At 43.2% G+C, this 19451-nt stretch overlaps 1 protein-coding gene across 4 annotated transcripts in view; it reads left to right on the top strand.

Annotated features, from left to right (window-relative positions):
• Positions 1-7645: 7645 nt before the first annotated feature.
• The window catches only part of TBXAS1 (thromboxane A synthase 1), a 199133-nt gene continuing 187327 nt past the window's right edge, over positions 7646-19451 (top strand). For all 4 annotated transcript variants that reach the window (XM_025380315.1, XM_025380316.1, XM_025380312.1 and 1 more), the window contains exon 1: positions 7646-7972. In XM_025380315.1, the coding sequence (XP_025236100.1) occupies positions 7881-7972 (92 nt within the window). In that variant the 5' untranslated portion in view covers positions 7646-7880. The remainder of the gene's footprint in view (positions 7973-19451) is intronic.

Below are 19451 nucleotides of genomic sequence, written 5' to 3' on the forward strand. Positions count from 1 at the left end.
TGCCCTCAAGACTAATACAAAATCAAGATTTGACATAGACCTTAAAACTGTTTATGAGCCCATCCATATCTCCATAGCAACCTTGAAGCAAAGCGATAGCTCTGCCCTTACCACAGGCAGGGGAAACACACAGATGGCTGCTGTCTCCCACAAGTCTCCCGCTGCAGGAGACGTTCCCTCTTCCCCGTGGGACCCACAATGAGTGGCACCTGCAAATTCTACTCTTCTAGCCAGTCCATGGGGCCGAAGCGGGGTGGGCGGGGGGGATGTCAGAATCAGCCCTTTCTGTCCAAACCCCCTTTTCTCTAGGTCTTGTCTCTCTACACCCTCCACTTCACCAAAGCCAGGAAGGAGGTGGCCATAATGACCACATTGCCACTTTCCCTTGACCTTTCTGTGGCACGAATACTCTAGGTTGTTTCCTGCTTCTTGCAACTGTCCTCCAGTGGCTTCAGTGAAAACAATCACAGACCTTGTGTATCAAGCGCTCCCTATGAGCCAGAGCTCCACTAATCAGGCCACACGAGGAACTCATTTTCCTCTCAACCACTCTAAGCAGTGTGGATGGTTATTGCCACTTCACAAATGAGAAACCGAGGCTCAGCGAGATCAATTTGTGTTTTAAGATTGTCTAAGCTAGAGTGCGGAAGGGGTAGGATTTGAACACAGGTCATTTGAAAACAAAAAGCTGCATCCCTAAGCAGTAAAATAAGGTCCCTCTGCTAATGATCCTGTTGTCTGCTTGCTCTCTCCTATGCTCTTTCTCTTTCTTTCTCTCTCTCTCTCTCTGGTTATATCTGCTCAATCTTTTTCCACGCATCTCTTTGGTATCTCCCTGCAAGGCTGCTCTTCTTGGCGTTGGTTCCCCTACCCCCAACTCTGTGGTTCCCTTCTCAGCACTCTACCTGTTCTCTGTAGCCCACTTTTATCCCTATGGCTTTGCCCCATTGACAAGTAAATGGCTCTCAAAATGAAAACTGTTTCCCTACTTCAGATTTTTCTCCTGACCTCTACCGATCTGGCCACCTCTTGAGCATCTTAATCTGTGGGGTCACCAGAGGCCTCGTGCTCAATGTGCAGAACACTGAAGCCATGATAGCTTCCTAATACTTGCTTCCTTCCCCGAGTCCTCGTCGTGCTGTATGGCACCATCATGGGCTCACTCAACAGAGCCGGACATTCAGGGGCGATCCTTGATGTCCCTCTCTTCTTCACCCCTACACTGAATCAGCAACCAAATACTATGGATTCTGCCTTCCTAGTGATCTTAAAAACCAGCCCTCTCTTGCTCATTTCCACGTCCACTGCCTTAGTCAGGCTGCCATCTCCCGCCTAGCTGACCCGCAGCCTCCTGGCTGGTCCTCATGTCAGGTAGAAAGCATCCAATCCACCTCCTGAGTGATATTTCTAGAAGCAAATCTGATCACGTTGCTGCTCAGTTTTACCTCCTACTCTTGCTTTCCCTGACCCTAGCATGAAGCATGAACTTCTTGGCATGGCCCACAGTGCCTTGCAGGATCTGGCCTCTGCGTTTCTCCCCATCCTCCCCACTCACCCCAGCTTCTGATGCCTTTGAGCAAGTGTCAGCTATGCTCCCTCCGAGAAGCACATCTGTCCTACTCTCTTCTGCTTAGTGAATTCATCTGCACAGTGTAAGCTCAGATGTTATTAGATTCAAACCTTTAACCAATCTCCTATCCTCCTGTTTGTGTCCCCTCTGTGCCCTGCATGTATTTGTGCCATCATAACTATAAGACAGATGGAACTTAGGTGTTTATATGCCTATTTCCTGGAAAGTGAGCTCCTTGTTGGAGAGATGTGGGGTTTATACACTGGGATTCTCATCTACTGCCAGGTCCCCAGTAATTATTCAATAAGTGTTTTCTAGAAGGAGTGAAGGAACAGAGGAGTCCTCCTAACCTGATCTCCCGCTCTCAGAAATGGAACAGAGTCCATAAAAGGATCATATTGAAGAGACTGGACTGCAATGGGGGTAGCTGAGGTTTTCAGGCTTCCAAAGGGCCCCTAATATCTTTTGCAAGGAGGTGAAGCAGACCCCAAACACATACCACCCATCCTCTGTCTTCCCTCCAGCCACTCTGCACCCTGGTGGGAAACACCAGAATAAACGATATCATAACCGTGGGCTGGCTCGGTGAACTATGAATATTCTAAACCAAGATGTGATCTTAGATTTAGTGGGGAAAAAAACACTGCATGTAAAGCCAAAAGATCGGGGCTTGAGCCTGGCCTCTAGGTTGTGTTACATGTATGACCTCAGGTAGTCGTGGGACATCTCTGAGCTCCAGTTTTATCAACCTGGGAATGAAAAGTATTGGTCACTTACTTCCTGAGGTTGCTCTGAGGCTGAGTAAAGTTAAATGGACAATTTCTTGGTACTTGTATGGTTCTGAGGAAACTCCATTGTCCCTTTACCCAGCATCTTTCATGGCAAAGAGAATGTGCCTGCTGACACCTCTTTCAGCCTCTGTCTCAGCCTCTGCCTCAGTCCTCGCCAGAGATGTCAGACTTAGCACAGAGCAGCTGGGAGCCTTCAGCAGAGAAGGAAGGCACCGCTTAGACATCTGCACGGGCAGTTTTTAAACATAGGGAACATGAAGGAAATACCACAGAATTTATGGAGTGAAAGCTTTAAAAAGAAACACAAGTCTGAAGTCAAAACAGTTGACTCAATTCTCGGGGAGATGTCTGCCTGGAGGTAGGAGGGGGGAAAAAGATAGACTTGGAGTGAGTGGAGACAGGGGAAGCAAAGCTCTGCGGGGAGCCCTACAAAGTGGGGCAAGTGGGCACCTCCCCACACAGCTCGAGACGGAAAGTCGGTCCTGCCTGTACACAGGGTGGCACTTCCCAGGATTTTGGAAACACACATCTTTGGACCCAGCTGTTCCACTTTTAAGAATGTTGCTTGAGATAGCCTCATGCAAGGGCACAATAATATATATGAGAATGTCCACTGAAGCCTCATTTGAAGTTGAGAAAACTTGGAAACAACTCGAATGCTGTTTAGGAGAGGACAGGCTAAACAAATTACAACACGTCTGTACAGTGGAGCCTGAAGTAGCAAACGGCGCATGTCTGTAAATATGAACAGGAAAAATATTCATTATACAGTAAGTGAGAAAGACCAGTTGCAGGATGGCACAGGTATGATGATACTGTTTCCATAAAAACTAAAAGTATACCTGTGTCCGTGTGTGCGTGGAAAAACACGAGAGGATAGGTATTAATCTATGACCAGAGTTTGTCAGTGGGAGTTGGGATTATAGGATATTATCTGTACAGTTCTGTAGAGTTGATTTTTTCTTTTCTTTCTTTTTTCATTGAGACAGAGTCTTGCTCTATCATCCAGGCTAGAGTGCAATGGCGCGATCTTGGCTCACTGCAACCTCTACCTCCTGGGTTTAAATGATTCTCCTGCCTCAGCCTCCCAAGTAGCTGGGATTACAGGCACTTGCCATCATGCCTGGCTAAGTTTTGTATTTTTAGTAGAGACGGGGTTTTGCCATGTTGGCCAGGCTGGTCTCAAACTCCTGACCTCTGGTGATCCACCTGCCTCGGCCTCCCAAAGTGCTGAGATTACAGACACGAGTCACTGAGCCCAGCCTGAGTTGATTGTTTTTAATAGACATATTAGTCAAAGAAAAATACACAGAAAATAGTGAAATTACGGGAAATATGGCAACTGTCTGACCTTCATCCTAGAAAAACCCTGATCAGTGTCCCTGTATTGCATCCCAGATACCAAAATTGTAATACATTCTTCATCATGCTACTGTCCCAGTGAAAACCCTGAGCATCTCTCATTTCTTCCCTTCCACTCTATCCTGACTAATTTACTGTCCACAATTCACAGAGTATTGTCTCCGCTCTGCGCAGCCACAGAATGGACGTGGTAACCTCTCCATGGCATTTATGGTTTCTACAAATCACAAATCACATAGGAAGGGCTCCAAGAATATTAGAGAAATGAGCAAGTTAACTCAGAGTCTGTGGGGGAGCTGGCAACCCCCCAAGAAAGCTGGACGTCTCCAAGCTGGCCACCAACATTCCATAGCCTCTCCACGACCAGGGTGGGAGCTGTCCTGGATGCACAGTGCCATGTCCACAGGCTGACATGAGGGGCACATTCTAGATCAAGTGCCTGAGAAGGGCTTCGGAGACCTGGATCCTGTCCCTAGACAACTATGGGACCATGTACCAGTCACTTTCCCTTTCTGGGTCCGCGTTTCCACCTCTGTATAAAAGAGTAAGACTTGGTCAGTGTTTCTCAAAGCACTCTCCTTGGAAAACTACGTCTGGGATATGTTATAAATGTCCCTGAAGAGGCTTTTGTGGTAAAATACACTTGAGAAATGCAACTCTCTGTATCGTGCTCTTGGATTCCCAACACATGTTAGCAGGTTAGAGTCTCCAAGGTCTGGCAGTAAATAAACTTACTTATCGGTGCTTATACCATGTTTATTTCACGTTGGCATCCTTTAAAATATTTTTTTCCTGAGCATCTTGGTGATATATGCACTGAATTAAGTGTTATCCACAGTCACTTCTCACTCCTTGAATCCATGACCACGATGAGTCGCTCTCCATGCCACCCCCTCCATGCTGCCTGCCATCATCCTGCAGTGTTCCTGCAGCTGAATGTGGAGTATTTCAGGTGATCCCTGGAAAAACGAAGCTCTGTTTTGTGAGAGAGAATGGGTTAGCCTCTCAGTACAGATCCCAGTGAAATGGGATGAAGGAGAGGTAGCCTAATGACAAAGGAGAGGGGAGGGGAGTCTAAAAGGGTTTGAACTGCAGCCAGGAGCACCCAATGGGGTGGTGCAGTTGGGGGACACTAAGTAGGAATAACATGGAGGGACACTAATAAGTGGGGAACTACAGAGGAATAATTTTCATAATAAGTCTATTAAAAACAGGGAGGCAGGACAAATGATCAGAAGGAAAGGAAGGTTCTTGGCACCTGTGCAGTTCACTATCTTATTTGTGGCTGTAACTTCTCTCTTCCCCTGGATTTAAATACCAATTTTATGTTGATGGCTTCCACGTTTGAATATAATCTTTTGAGGAAGAGCATGGGCTTTAGAGTCATACGGCCCATGCCTCAGTTTCTTCCTCTGTAACATGGAGTTAACCATAAGATTTACCTGCTAGGTGTGTGTATGAAGATTAAATGAGTTGACACATGGGAAAGCTCCTAGAATCATAACTAGTGCATAGTAAGCACTCATAAATGACATGATCATGATCAATTGTTATCATTCATGTTTTCAGCTGTCAGTCCTCTCTGGCTTGACACTTCCACTCAGATGTCTCCAGGGCATCTCAGGCTTAACAAAACTGAATCAGAATTATTGATTTTCCCAACAATACCCCACCTTCCCCAGCCTCCCTGTTTCAGTGAATGGCACCTGATATACCTGTAGCTCAAGTTTGGAACCTGAGGGTCAGGTGTGGTCCTCCTTTCCCCTTCCCTTTCATATGCACCCCACCAGGAACTTCTGCAGAGCACAAGAGTCCACTCCCAAAATATATTTTAAGTCCATCCACTTCTTCCCACCTCCCTCCCTTCTCTAGCCAAGCATCCCTTCTCTCTGGGTGAAGGCAGCAGCCTTCTGTGTGCCCTCCCTGTCTTTCTTCTCACTCCTTTCCAGGGAATCTGCACTTGTGGCCACAGCCTTTTGTAACAAATGTACCTGTGACTATCCTAAGCCCTGTAGGGGCACAGAAAAGGAAGCCCATAGCTACCTTTGCTAGTTTTTGGTGTCCATTTGCATGAAATGCCTTTTTTCACCCCTTTCCTTTAAATTTATGTGAGTCCTTATGTGTCAGGTGAGCCTCTGGAAGGCAGCAGATAGTTGGTTGGTGATTTCTTATCCATTCTGCAGTTCTGTATCTTTTAAGTGGAGCATTTAGGCCATTTACATTCAATGTTAGTATTGAAATGTGAGGTACCATTGTATTCATCAGGCTGTTTGTAGCCTGTGTACTCCTTTGTTAGTTTGTTTTTCGCTTTTGTTTTTTAGCTTGTATTTTTGTTTTACAGGTCCTGTGTGATTTATGCTTTAAAGAGGTTCTGTTTTGATGTATTTCCAGGATTTGTTTCAAGATTTAGAGCTCCTTTTACCAGTTCTTGCAGTGGTGGCTTGGTAATGATGAATTCTCTCAGGATTTGTTTGTCTGAAAACAACTGTATCTTTTCTTCATATAAGATGCTTAGTTTCACTGGATACAAAATTCTTGGCTGATAATTGATTTGTTTGAGATGCTGGAGGACAGGGCCCCAATCCCTTCTAGCTTATAGGGTTTCTGCTGAGAAATCTGCTGTTCATCTGATAGATTTTCCTTTACAGGTTACCTGTTGCTTCTGTCTCACAGCTCTTAAGATTATTTCCTTTGTCTCAACTTTGGATAACCTGACGACAATGTGCCTGGGCAAAGATCTTTTTGGGATGAATTTCCCATGTGTTCTTTGTGCTTCTCGTATTTGGATGTCTAGGTCTCTAGCTAGACGGGGGAACTTTTCCCTGATTATTCCGCCAAATATGTTTTCCAAGCTTTTAGAATTCTCTTCTTCCTCAGGAACACCAATTATTCTTAGGTTTGGTCATTTAACATAATCCCAGACTTCTTGGAGGCTTTGTTCATATTTTCTTATTCTTTTTTCTTTGTCTTTGTTGGATTGGGTTAATTCGAAGACCTTGTCTTTGAGCTCTGAATTTCTTTCTTGTACTTGTTCAATTCTATTGCTGAGACTTTCCAGAGCATCTCACATTTCTAAAAGTGTATCCAAAGTTTCCTGAGTTTTTGATTGTTTTTCTTTAAGCTGTCTAGTTCATTGAGTATTTCTCCCATTCAATACTGGGGGTGTCTATTCCAGAGAGGAGGGCCTACCTTTCCCACTTCTGCAATTGGAGCACTCACAGTATTTGGGGTGTCTCCTGGGTCCTACAGGAGCAGTCTGGTACCTTCAGAGGGTCTGTGGGTCCTCTTGGGATTGCTGGTTTGTTCCTGCAGTTGATCTGGAGCTAAAATTCACCATGGAAGCCTCCAGATGCTGCTCTGTCTGGAGCTGCAATCTAGTCCTGCCACCCATCCACTCTGATCCCCTCCATCTCTCTGTCTACTTTAATCAGATAAGCTCAAAGCTAGAACAAAGGACCCATATATGAGCCTATGGATCTGCCTTCAGACACTTGAGAAACCCTCCAACTCACCGTGAGAACACTGACCCGAATCGGGATCCCTGCTTGGCTCCAACAGCCAGACACTCAGAGAGATCTCAGACCCAGCAACTAATGGACTTGGTGGGATGGTTGTCCTCAACGCAGCCAGCATTTTTATCAGGATGGCGTCTGATCCCGTATTGTTCTGGGATATTCAGAGTCTCTTGACATGTATCTTCACTTAATTGTGAATTTTAAAAATTATAGATGGATGTAGATATAGATACAGAGATTATAGACAGATATATAGATATAGATATAGATAGACGTCTCTCTTTGAAGACTTCCTCTCAGAGTACAAGTCCATGGTTACAACCATTTTGTTTCTCAGCAAACATGGAGAAGTCTGCCTTTCCTCTCTGAGGAAGTTAACATAAATGTTTATTGACAGTGCGGTCATCAAGGATTAAAATTGCTGATTCATTCCTTTACACTGAAACCCTTTGTTGTGCCCTCCTCTTCCTTCCTCTTTATAGGGAGACACTCTGAGAAAGAGCACATTGTGGGGGCCCACTCCATGTGATGTTTTCTTGATTGCCTGTTCTCTTTTCTACCTGCGGAGCACGGTTCCCATAAGGGCAGCAGGATCAGCCTCCTGTCTCATCTGGAAGACCACCACTCTGGGGTCTCAGAGGAATGATGGAAGCCTTGGGGTTTCTAAAACTGGAAGTGAATGGCCCCATGGTGACGGTGGCTCTGTCAGTGGCTCTCCTGGCCCTTCTGAAGTGGTAAGTGCAGCCAGCCCTAGGGACTGTGACAGCGTCAGCAGTCTCACCCTGGAGCCTTGCTGGTGCCATGGCGGGGTATGCGGGCGTGTGTTTTTCTTCTTTTCTAATCTAGTGGGAGTGAGTATTAGCACAGCTTCAGAATTAAAAGCAAACAGCCAGGTTAATCTTTTGCTAAAATGCATGAGATTGAAGTGTCAGGAAAGGCTGGTGATTCAGTGACTGAGAACGCTACACATAATTAAGTTTGAAAGAGATGGAAAAAGAAACAAATTGGAAAGGCATTAGGTTTGGGTAGAAGTATTTCCTCGAACCCCGTCATATCTCCTCACCTCATTTTTCTAAAATCTTCTGTCCTTGTTGGATTTACAGTGAATTCAGCCTCTTGGTTCATATTACATTCAAAACAAAATAAGACTTAGGAGCTGTTTGGCAAATGTGGGCCTCTTTGCAGGAAGTCATTGAGGGGGATTTCTGTAGGTTTAAGGACAAAGTGGTAGATCTAATTTCTCATATTTGATAGAGGGAGATGGATTCTGATGAACATATTGTGTGCAGTTCCCACAAAATTCGAGACCCCGAAAGGATCTCAAACTTGAACTCCGAGTTGCTCCCCTGTGGTTTTGTTAATTCAACAGCAGATTTTCCTAAGCCTGACTCTGGTGTCTGTAGATCGAAGGCCTCATAATATGCTACATTTATGCATATTCACCCTGCCAGTTAAACTTATTAGAGTTACCCATTCAATCAAAAGCACCTGGATTTAGACGGCTCTGGCTTTTGAGGGCAAAGTGGAAAAAATAATGGAGAACTGGAGTCCGAACAGAATTTTAATTTATGTTTTTGGTAGTAATAAAGCCTTCTCTAGATTAATAACTGGGAAAGCACTTTGAAAAGCATCAAGCATTATGCAAATGTGAGGTATTATTCTTTTGGAATTTGCATAGCTGAGAGTGGAATTCACGTTTGATGTTCTATGATGATGAAATTACTTCTTGGAAATTGGCTCTGAAACCCAGCCTCAGTCCCAGTGCTGTTTTTCTTTTTAACTGGTTTAATTATTTTTTTTGAACTTTTTTATCTCATTGTAGCTTATCTTGGATTGAAACTGGCCACATGTAAAACCAAGAGCAAATGGTAGCCCCTTCCCTGCCCCCAGCCCCCAATAATCCATCTTAATGTGTTTTTATGCTCAGGGAAGCCCGAAGCACAGTGTCTGACATGTAGAAAGTGCTTAGTCGATGTCAGCTACTATAATTCACTATCTATCGTCTATGTAACCTAAAAGAAAATAAGTCTTTAGTGGTTTAGGTTTATTTTTAATTTCTTACTAACATGCTTATTCATATCAATCTTATCAATAGCTATGCTCTGACTATGGTTCTCAAAGTGGACACTTTTTTACACTTTTGTTTCAGTCTTTGTTGTGTCTGAGCCCCCAGCTCAGTGCCTGGCATATAGCAACACTACACCATTCAGCAGGGCAGCTGTGTGTTTGCTGTCTATTCTTGGGCCATATTAATAACCTGGTTCAAAGATGCAGAGATTAAGATAAATGTACCAAGCAGAAGTGGTAAATAGGAAGTGAGAGCTGACTTCTATTTGTTATTGCAAAAATATGTATTAACCTGTCAATGTGTGCCCAATCTTGGGGAGACCCTGGTACAAGGTCAGGGAGCAGGAAATCTGGAGAAGGTGCCCAAGGCAGAGGAGACACAGAGGTTCTGGGGGTGAGCTCGATGTCTAGAGAGGATACTGCAGGAGGAGCGGAGGCAGCAGGAGAGAGGTCGTGGCCCTGGCTCTGGTGCTTTTGGGTCCATCCCTTGATTCAGTGCAAGGGGAACCACCCTTGGGCTTTCAACCCTTCTGTTCCAGGTGAGACCCTAGTCAGCCACTAAGCAACAGCCACCAGCTTGAATGAGGCAAGGCCCCCTTCCTGTTACATTCTCTTGAAAGGATATGTGTGGAAGACACAGGGGTGCTTGTCCTCCAGTGAGAGGATTCACAGGCAAGGAAAGATGCAGGTATAGAGACACTTGCAGGAGAAACTGGCAGGGGGAGTGGGTTAAACACTGCAGCACATTAGTCTTTGCTTTAACGGCTACATGTGCCATCCAGCCAGGTGAGATGGCAGCAGACAACCTATACCCTGAGAAGATGAAATCAAATGGGCTGGGTGTGGTGGCAGATGCCTGTAATCCCAGCACTTTGGGAGGCCAAGGCAGACAGATGACTTGAGGTCAGAAGTTCGAGACCAGCCTGGCCAGCATGGTGAAACTCCATCTCTAGTAAAAATACAAAAATTAGCTGGGCGTGGCAGCAGGTGTCTGTAATCCCAGCTACTTTGGAGACTGAGGCAGGAGAATCACTTGAACCTGGGAGGCAGAGGCTGCAGTAATCTGAGATCATGCCACTGCCCTCTAGCCTGGGTGAGAAAGAAAGACTCTCTCTTAAAACAAAACAAAACAGAAGGATGGAGGGGATCATGGTGGACAGAAGACAGGACTAGATTGCAGCTCCAGATAGAGCAGCATCTGGATGCTTCCATGGTGAATTTTAGCTCCAGATCGACTGCAAGAATAAACCATCAATCCTGAGGGGACCCACAGACCCTCTGAAGGAAGCGGATTGCTCCTGCATGACCCGGGAGACACCCCAGATATTGAGTGCCCCAACTGCAGAGGTGGGAAAGGGAGACCCTCCTCTCCCAACACACTCTCTCAATATTGAATAGGAGAAATATTCTAAAAAATAGATAGCTTAAAGAAAAAAAAATCAAAAATTCAGGAAACTTTGGACATACTTTTAGAAATGTGAGATGCTCTGGAAAGTCTCAGCAATAGAATTGAACAAGTACAAGAAAGAAATTCAGAGCTCAAAGACAAGGTCTTCGAATTAACCCAATCCAACAAAGACAAAGAAAAAAGAATAAGAAAATATGAACAAAGCCTCCAAGAAGTCTGGGATTATGTTAAATGACCAAACCTAAGAATAATTGGTGTTCCTGAGGAAGAAGAGAATTCTAAAAGCTAAAAGCTTGGAAAACATATTTGGGGGAATAATCAGGGAAAAGTTCCCCAGTCTAGCTAGAGACCTAGACATCCAAATATGAGAAGCACAAAGAACACATGGGAAATTCATCCCAAAAAGGTCTTTGCCTAGGCACATTGTTATCAGGTTATCCAAAGTTGAGACAAAGGAAATAATCTTAAGAGCTGTGAGACAGAAGAACCAGGTAACCTGTAAAGGAAAACCTATCAGATGAACCACAGATTTCTCAAAAGAATCCCTATAAGCTAGAAGGGATTGGGGCCCTGTCCTCCAGCATCTCAAACAAATCAATCATCAGCCAAGAATTTTGTATCCAGTGAAACTAAGCATCATATATGAAGGAAAGATACAGTCATTTTCAGGCAAACAAATGCTGAAAGAATTGCCATTACTAAACCACCACTACAAGAACTGGTAAAAAGAGCTCTAAATCTTGAAACAAATCCTGGAAACACATCAAAACATAACCTCTTTAAAGCATAAATCACACAAGACCTATATAACAAAAATACAAGCTAAAAAGCAAAAGCAAAAAACAACCACAAAAATCCAAAGTACACAGACAACAAAGAGCCCAATGAATGCAATGGTACCTCACATTTCAATACTAACATTGAATGTAAATAGCCTAAATGCTCCACTTAAAAGATACAGAACTGTAGAATGGATAAGAACTCACCAACCAACTATCTGCTGCTTTCAGGAGACTCACCTAACTCATAAGGACTCACATAAACTTAAAGGGGTGGAAAAAGGCATTTCATGCAAATGGATACCAAAAGGGAGCAGAGGAAGGGTAGCTATTCTTATATCAGACAAAACAAACCATAAAGCAACAGTAGTTAAAGGAGACAAAGAGGCACTGGATGTGGTGGCTCATGCCTGTAATCCCAGCAGTTTGGGTCACAAGGTCAGGAGTTCATGACCAGTGTAGCCAATATAGTGAAACCCCATCTCTACTGAAAAAAAAAAAAAAAAAAAATTAGCAGGGCATGGTGGTGGGTGCCTGTAGTCCCAGCTACTTGGGAGGCTGAGGCAGGAGAATTACTTGAATCTGGGAGATGGAGGTTGCAGTGAGCTGAAATTACACCACTGCACTCCAGCCTGGGTGACACAGAAAGACTCTTTCTCAAAAAAATAAAAAAAAGAGAGAGACAAAGAGGGACATTATAAAATGGTAAAAGGCCTTGTCCAACAGTAAAATATCACAATCCTAGACATATATGCACCTAACACTGGAGCTTCCAAATTTATAAAACAATTACTAATAGGCCTAAGAAATGTGATAGATAGCAACACAGTAATAGTGGGGAACTTCAATATTCCACCGACAGCACTAGACAGGTTATCAAAACAGAAAGTCAACAAAGAAACAGTGGACTTAAACTATACCTTGAAACAGATGGACTTAACCGATATATACAGAACATTTCATCCAACAACTGCAGAATACACATTCTATTCAACATCACATGGAACTTTCTCCAAGATCGACCATATGAGACGCCATAAAATGAGCCTCAATAAATTTAAAAAAATTGAAATTGTATCAAGCACTCTCTCAGATCATAACAGAATAAAACTGGAAATCACCTCCAAAAGGATCCTTCAAAACCATGCAAACACATGGAAATTATTCAATAACCTGATCCTGAATGAGCATTGGGTAAAAAACAAAATCAAGATGGAAATTTAAAAAATTCTTCTAACTGAATGACAATAATGACACAACCTATCAAAACCTCTGGGATACAGCTAAGGTGGTGCTAAGGGGAAGGTTCATAGCCCTAAATGCCTACATCAAAAAGTCTGAAAGAGCACAAACATACAATCTAAGGTCACACCTCAAGGAACTAGAGAAACAGGACCAAACTGAACCCAAACCCAGTAGAAGAAAGGAAATAACCAAGATCAGAGCAGAACTAAATGAAATAGAAACACACACACACACACACACACACACACACACACACACACAAATGTAAAAGATAAATGAAACAAAAAACTGGCTCTTTGAAAAGATAAATAAAATTGACAGACCATTAGCAAGATTAACCAAGAAAAGAAGAGAGAAAACCCAAATAACTTCACTGAGAAACGCAACAGGAGATATTACAATTGACACCACTAAAATACAAAAGAACTTTCAGGGCTACTATGAACACCTTTATGCACATAAACTAAAAAACCTAGTTGAGATGGATAAATTCCTGGAAAAATACAGTCCTCTAGCTTAAATCAGGAAGCATTAGATACCCTGAAGAGACCAATAACAAACAGTGAGATTGAAATGGTAATTTAAAAATTAACAACAACAACAACAAAAAAGTCCAGGACCATAAGGATTCACAGCAGAATTCTACCAGACATTCAAAGAAGAATTGGTTCCAATACTTTTGACACTATTCCACAAGATAGAGAAAGAAGGAACCCTCCCTAACTCATTCTATGAAGCCAGCATCACCCCAGTACCAAAACCAGGTAAGGACACAACCAAAAAAGAAAACTACAGACCAATATCCTTGATGAACATAGATACTAAAATTCTTAATGAAATACTAGCTAACCGAATTCAACAACGTATCAAAAAGATAATCCACCATGATCAAGTTGGTTTTATAACAGGGATGAAGGGATGGTTTAACATACACAAGTCAATAAATGTGATATACCACATAAACAGAATTAAAAACAAAAATCATGTGATAATAGATGCAGAAAAAGCATCTGACAAAATCCAGCATCCCTTTATGATTAAAATTCTCGGCCAGGTATGGTGGCTCATGCCTGTAATCCCAGCACTTTGGGAGGCTGAGGTGGGTGGATCATGAGGTCAGGAGATCGAGACCATCCTGACTAACATGGTGAAACCCCATCTCTACTAATAATACAAAAAAATCAGCTGGGCATGGTGGTGGGCACCTGTAGTCCCAGCTACTAGGGAGGCCGAGGCAGGAGAATGGCATGAACCTGGGAGTCAGAGCTTGCAGTGAGCCGAGATCATGCCACTGCACTCCAGTCTGGGAGACAGCGAGACTCCATCTCAAAAAAAAAAAAAAAAAAAAAAAAAAATTCTCAGCAAAGTCGGCATACAAGGGACATAACTTAATGTAATAAAAGCCATCTATTACAAACCCACAGCCAATATAATACTGAATGGGGAAAAGTTGAAAGCATTCCCTCTGAGAAATGGAACAAGACAAGGATGTCCACTGTCACCACTCTCCTCTTTAACATAGTACTGGAAGTCCTAGCCAGAGCAATCAGACAAGAGAAAGAAATAAAGGGCATCCAAATTGCTAAAGAGGAAGTCAAACTGTCACTGTTTGCTGACAATACAATCATTTACCTTGAAACCCCTTAGGACTCCTCCAGAAAGCTCCTAGAACTGATAAAAGAATTCAGCAGTTTCTGGATACAAGATTAATGTACACATATCAGTAGCTCTCCTATACACCAACAGTGACCAAGCAGAGAATCAAATCAAGAACGCAACCCCTTTTACAATAGCTGTAAAAATAATAAATAAATAAATAAAATACTTAGGAATATACCTAACCAAGGAGTTGAAAGACCTCTACAGGGAAAACTACAAAATGCTGCTGAAAGAAATCATAGATGACACAAACAAATGGAAACACATCCGTGCTCGTGGATGGGTCGAATCAATATTGAGAAGATGATCATACTGCCAAAAGCAAACTGCAAATTCAATGCAATCCCCAGCAAAATACCACCACCATTCTTCACAGAATTAGAAAAAACAATCTTAAAATTCATGCAGAACCAAAAAAGAGCCTGCATAGCCAAAGCAACACTAAGCAAAAAGAACAAATCTAGAGGCATCACATTACCTGATTTCAAACTATACTATAAGCCCATCATCACCCAAACAGCATGGTACTCCTATCAAAATAGGCACATAGACCAATGGAACCAAATAGAGAACCTGCAAATAAACCCAAATACTTACTCAACTGATCTTCGACAAAGCAAATGAAAACGTAAAGTGAGGAAAGACAGCTTTCTTCAACAAATGGTACTGAGATAATTGGCTAGCCATATGTAGGAGAATGAAACTGGATTCTCATCTCTCACTTTCTATAAAAATCAACTCAAGATGAGCTAAAAACTTAAACCTAAGACCTGAAACTATAAAAATTCTAGTTATAACACTGTAAAAACCCTTCTAGACATTGGCTTAGGCAAGGATTTCATGACCAAGAACCCGAAAGCAAATGCCATAAAAACAAAGATAAAGAGCTGGGACCTAATCAAACTAAACAGCTTCTGCACGGCAAGAGGAACAGTCGGCAGAGTAAGCAGACAACCCACAGAGTGGGAAGAAATCTTCACAATCTGTACATCTGACCAAGGACTCACATCCAGACTCTACAATGAACTCAAACAAATCAGTAAGAAAAAAACAGACAATCCCATCAAAAAGTGGGCTAAGGACATGAATAGACAATTCTCGAAAGAAGATATACAAATGGCCACTAAACATAAGAAAAAATGCTCAACAACACCAGGGAAATGCAAATCAAAACCATAATGCGATACCACCTTACTTCTGCAAGAATGGCCATAATCAAAAAATAAAAAAACAGTAAATGTTGGCATGGAGGTAGTGATCAGGGAACACTTCCACCCTGCTGGTGGGAATGTAAACTAGTATAGCCACTATGGAAAACAGTGTAGAGATTCCTTAAAGAGCTAAAAGCAGAACTATCTACCATTTGATCCAGCAATCCTGCTACTGGGTATCTACCCAAAGGAAAATAAGTCATTATTTGAAAAAGATACTTGAACACGCATGTTCATAGCAGCACAATCCACAATTGCAAAATCATGGAACCAACCCAAATGTCCATTAATCAACGAGTGGATAAAGAAACTGTGGTATGTGTATACTATGAAATACTATGCAGTCATAAAAAGGAATGACTTAACAGCATTTGCAGTGACCTGGATGAGATTGGAGACTATTATTCTAAGTGAAATAACTCATGAATGGAAAACCAAACACCGTATGTTCTCACTGATATGTGGGATCTAAGCTATGAGGATGTAAAGGTATAAGAATGATACAATGGACTTTGGGGACTTGGGGGGAAGTATGGGAGGTAGGCAAGGGATAAAAGACTACAAATATGGTTCAGTGTATACTGTTCAGGTGATGGTTGTACCAAAATCTCAGAAATCTCCACTAAAGAACCTATTCATGTAACCAAATACCACCTGTACCCCAAAAACTTATGGAAAAATAAAAAAGAAAAACAGGCTGGGCATGGTGGCTCACGCCTGTAATCTCAGCACTTTTGGAGGCCGAGGTGGGCGGATCACAAGGTCAGGAGTTTGAGACCAGCCTGGCCGATATGGTGAAACCCCGTCTCTACTAAAAATACAAAAATTAGCTGGACATGGTGGTGGGCGCCTGTAGTCCCAGCTACTTGGGAGGCTGAGGCAGAAGAATCGCTTGAACCCGGGAGGCGGAGGTTGTAGTGAGCCGAGATCAGGCCACTGCACTCCAGCCTGGGAGACAGAGTGAGAGTCTGTCTCAAAAAAATAAAAATAAAATAAAATATAATAAACTGAAAAGCAAAAGGCACACCAAGGTTGCTTCTTGTGCTCTCAACCAGCCTGTGAGTTCTCCAAGGGCAGGGGCCAGGTCGCCTATCTCATTACAGTTCTGGAATCTTCTGCCAATGGCAAGGATGCTCTGCTAGCATGTGGTTGAAGGTAGTAAAGTTAAGAAGTCCACATCCATCGGCCCCACCCCAGGACTCACCGTGGGGCTCCTGCTCCTTCAGTGGGTCCCCTGCCGCTCTCTCCCCGACAACCTGGGCTGGAGTTGGAGCGCCGCTGTTTGCCGTGCTGTGAATGGTCCTTTGTTGTTCTATGAGGCCTCCTCTTTCCTTCAACTCCAGGCTCAGAGGAGGTTCCTCAGGGAAGTGTTTTCTGTTTCCAAAGGAACTTACGAGCCCCTCTCAGCCCTGCTTTTATCCCATCTCTGTCTCTCACAATGCCTGGCACATAGTTGGTGCCTAGTAAATGCTGACTGAAGGCTAATTCCAGCCTCTAAGCTCTGCCTGGTGCTTTCTTCCTGTGGTTCTTCTCTTGGCCTTCACGGTTCCATACAAATCTAAATTCTCTTGCCCATGTGACCCACTTCCTTTCCTGAAAGCTTGCTGTTTTCAGTTTGTGTCAATTTGCCATGCACTGTCCCAGTCGTTGCAGATGGACTGTTTTTGTGTCCCTTCTTATCCTGTAGAGCAGACACCATGCCATGTGCTTAATGCACACTTCTTAATTATTAGGTGTGTGCGTGAATTTGGAAAAAAGACAAAAAGAATTCTTTCCTTTAAAAAGACACTGTTTTAAACCAGGCATAGGACACTTCGGTTGTTTTCCCAAAACTGCCTTGGATACCATTTTTCCATGATGATCATTTGATTTAAACTGACCAGTGTGTGGCTGAACTGTGTGAACTGGGGCATCAGGGGATCAGGGCTGCACCACCAGGCTGGAGATGGAGCTGGGGATAGAGACTGTATTAGCTGGAAGTACATGGAGCATATGTTAAGACGATTAACACACAAGATAACACATTTTAAAAACTAATTTTTTCCCATATAAAATGGTTTAAAATTCTTACTTCTGGAAGAGATTTGATGTACAAGAAATGAGTTGTACGAGTTGAATGTTGCTCGAGGCAACCGTAAGTCCTAGCGTATTTAATCTTTCAAGTAACACCTAAGGACTGGCAGCTGGGTTCCTGTGAGGAGGATAAAGATTGCTTTATTCTTTAAGAACCAGTGTAAAGAAATAGCCCAGATAGCACTAGTGGATTTCTTTCTGGGATGGGGTTCTGGGTGATTTCTTTTCCCTTCTTTTAGTCTTTCTGCATCTTTTGTATTTCTTTAATGAGTGTGAATATTTAGCAAAAAAGAGAAATTTTACTAAAAAGCATGGGAAACTGCTCCTTTCTAGTGGCGAAGGGGAAAGCAGTTTCACGCTTTAGGTGTGAGGTTTCAGGACCGTGGTCTAACTATTTCTTCCAGTGGAGTAGAGTGTCTGAAGGGATTTGGAGTAACAGGGCTGATGAAGTGGCGAGGAAGGTGGGTAGCTATCTAACCAAGTATGTGAACACGGCCTGGAAGGTCTTGTAGTACCAAGCTGCGCTTAAGGCTCAGGTACCAAGACCCAGAGGTACATAATCAATTCGACATCAAAAATAGGAATTCAGGCTGGGTGTGGTGGCTTATGCCCGTAATCCCAGGGCTTTGGGAGGGCAAAGCAGGAGGATCGCTTGAGCCCAGGAGTTTGAGACCAGCCTGGGCAACAAAGAGAGACCCTGTTTCTACCAAAATAAATAAATAAATAAAAATTAGCCAGGTGTGGTGTTGCATGTCTGTAATCTCAGCTACTTGGGAGGCTGAGGTCGGAGGATCTCTTGAGCCCAGGAGGTTGAGGCTGCAATGAGCTGTGATTGCACCACTACATGCGCACTCCAGCCTGGGTCACAGGGCAAGATCCTGTCTGTAGTCCCAGCTACTTGGGAGGCTGAGGCAGGAGAATCACCTGAACCCAGGAGGCGGAGGTTGCAATAAGCCGAAATCACACCACTGCACTCCAGCCTGGGCAATGAGAGTGAAACTCTGTCTCAAAAAAAAAAAAAAAAAAGGAATTTAGATTCAGAATAAGTTAGTGTTCTGATCAAGTCCATTCTAAGACCAGTTTAAATTGAAATGTAATTGGTGATTATTAAGATTTAAGACTATCACAGATTATTAAGACTTAAGTTTACCACTATCCCTGGAAGTTCCTTTCCCAGAGAGCTTGGTCTGCATGTGAGAACTGGACTTTAATTCTAGACCCACATCTACTCCAGACTATATTTAAAAGGCACCATTGGGATGGAATATGGGAGCCAAGATGAGAAATCTGAAGAGGAAGAAGCCATGTAGGTATTCCCTGGCACAATGAGAGGTGAGCTCTGGAAAAGGCATCCCGCCTCTAGCATGTGGGGACTGAAGATCAATTTGCTCACCATTTCCCAACTTCGGTTCCTAAAAGTGTTTGGAAAATTAAGTCTAAATCAAGCCCTTCTTGGAGATTCATAGCATAGCAAAGGCCCTGAAAGGTTATTTAATAACGAAACCTGTTCGGCTTTATTTAACCCAGTGTTTTCCCAGCGTCTTTGCTAAAGTGCTGCTTCGTATGGCCGTGGTGGGATGGGCAAGGGACCCGCGGAGATGGTCTCTTGAAAAGGGCAGTCGGATGAATTGGTAGCCGCACAACCAGTAGAAATGGAGGGGCCACAAGACAGAGGAGTAAAACATTCAGATTGCCCCTTTGCAAGCTCTGAGGTTCCAGGGTTGATGTCTTGTGTCCTTCAGGGCACAGAAAATATGGAGTCTAGCAAACA

The sequence above is a fragment of the Theropithecus gelada genome, chromosome 3 (assembly GCF_003255815.1).
Source record: "Theropithecus gelada isolate Dixy chromosome 3, Tgel_1.0, whole genome shotgun sequence".
Classification (NCBI taxonomy): Eukaryota; Metazoa; Chordata; class Mammalia; order Primates; family Cercopithecidae; genus Theropithecus; species Theropithecus gelada.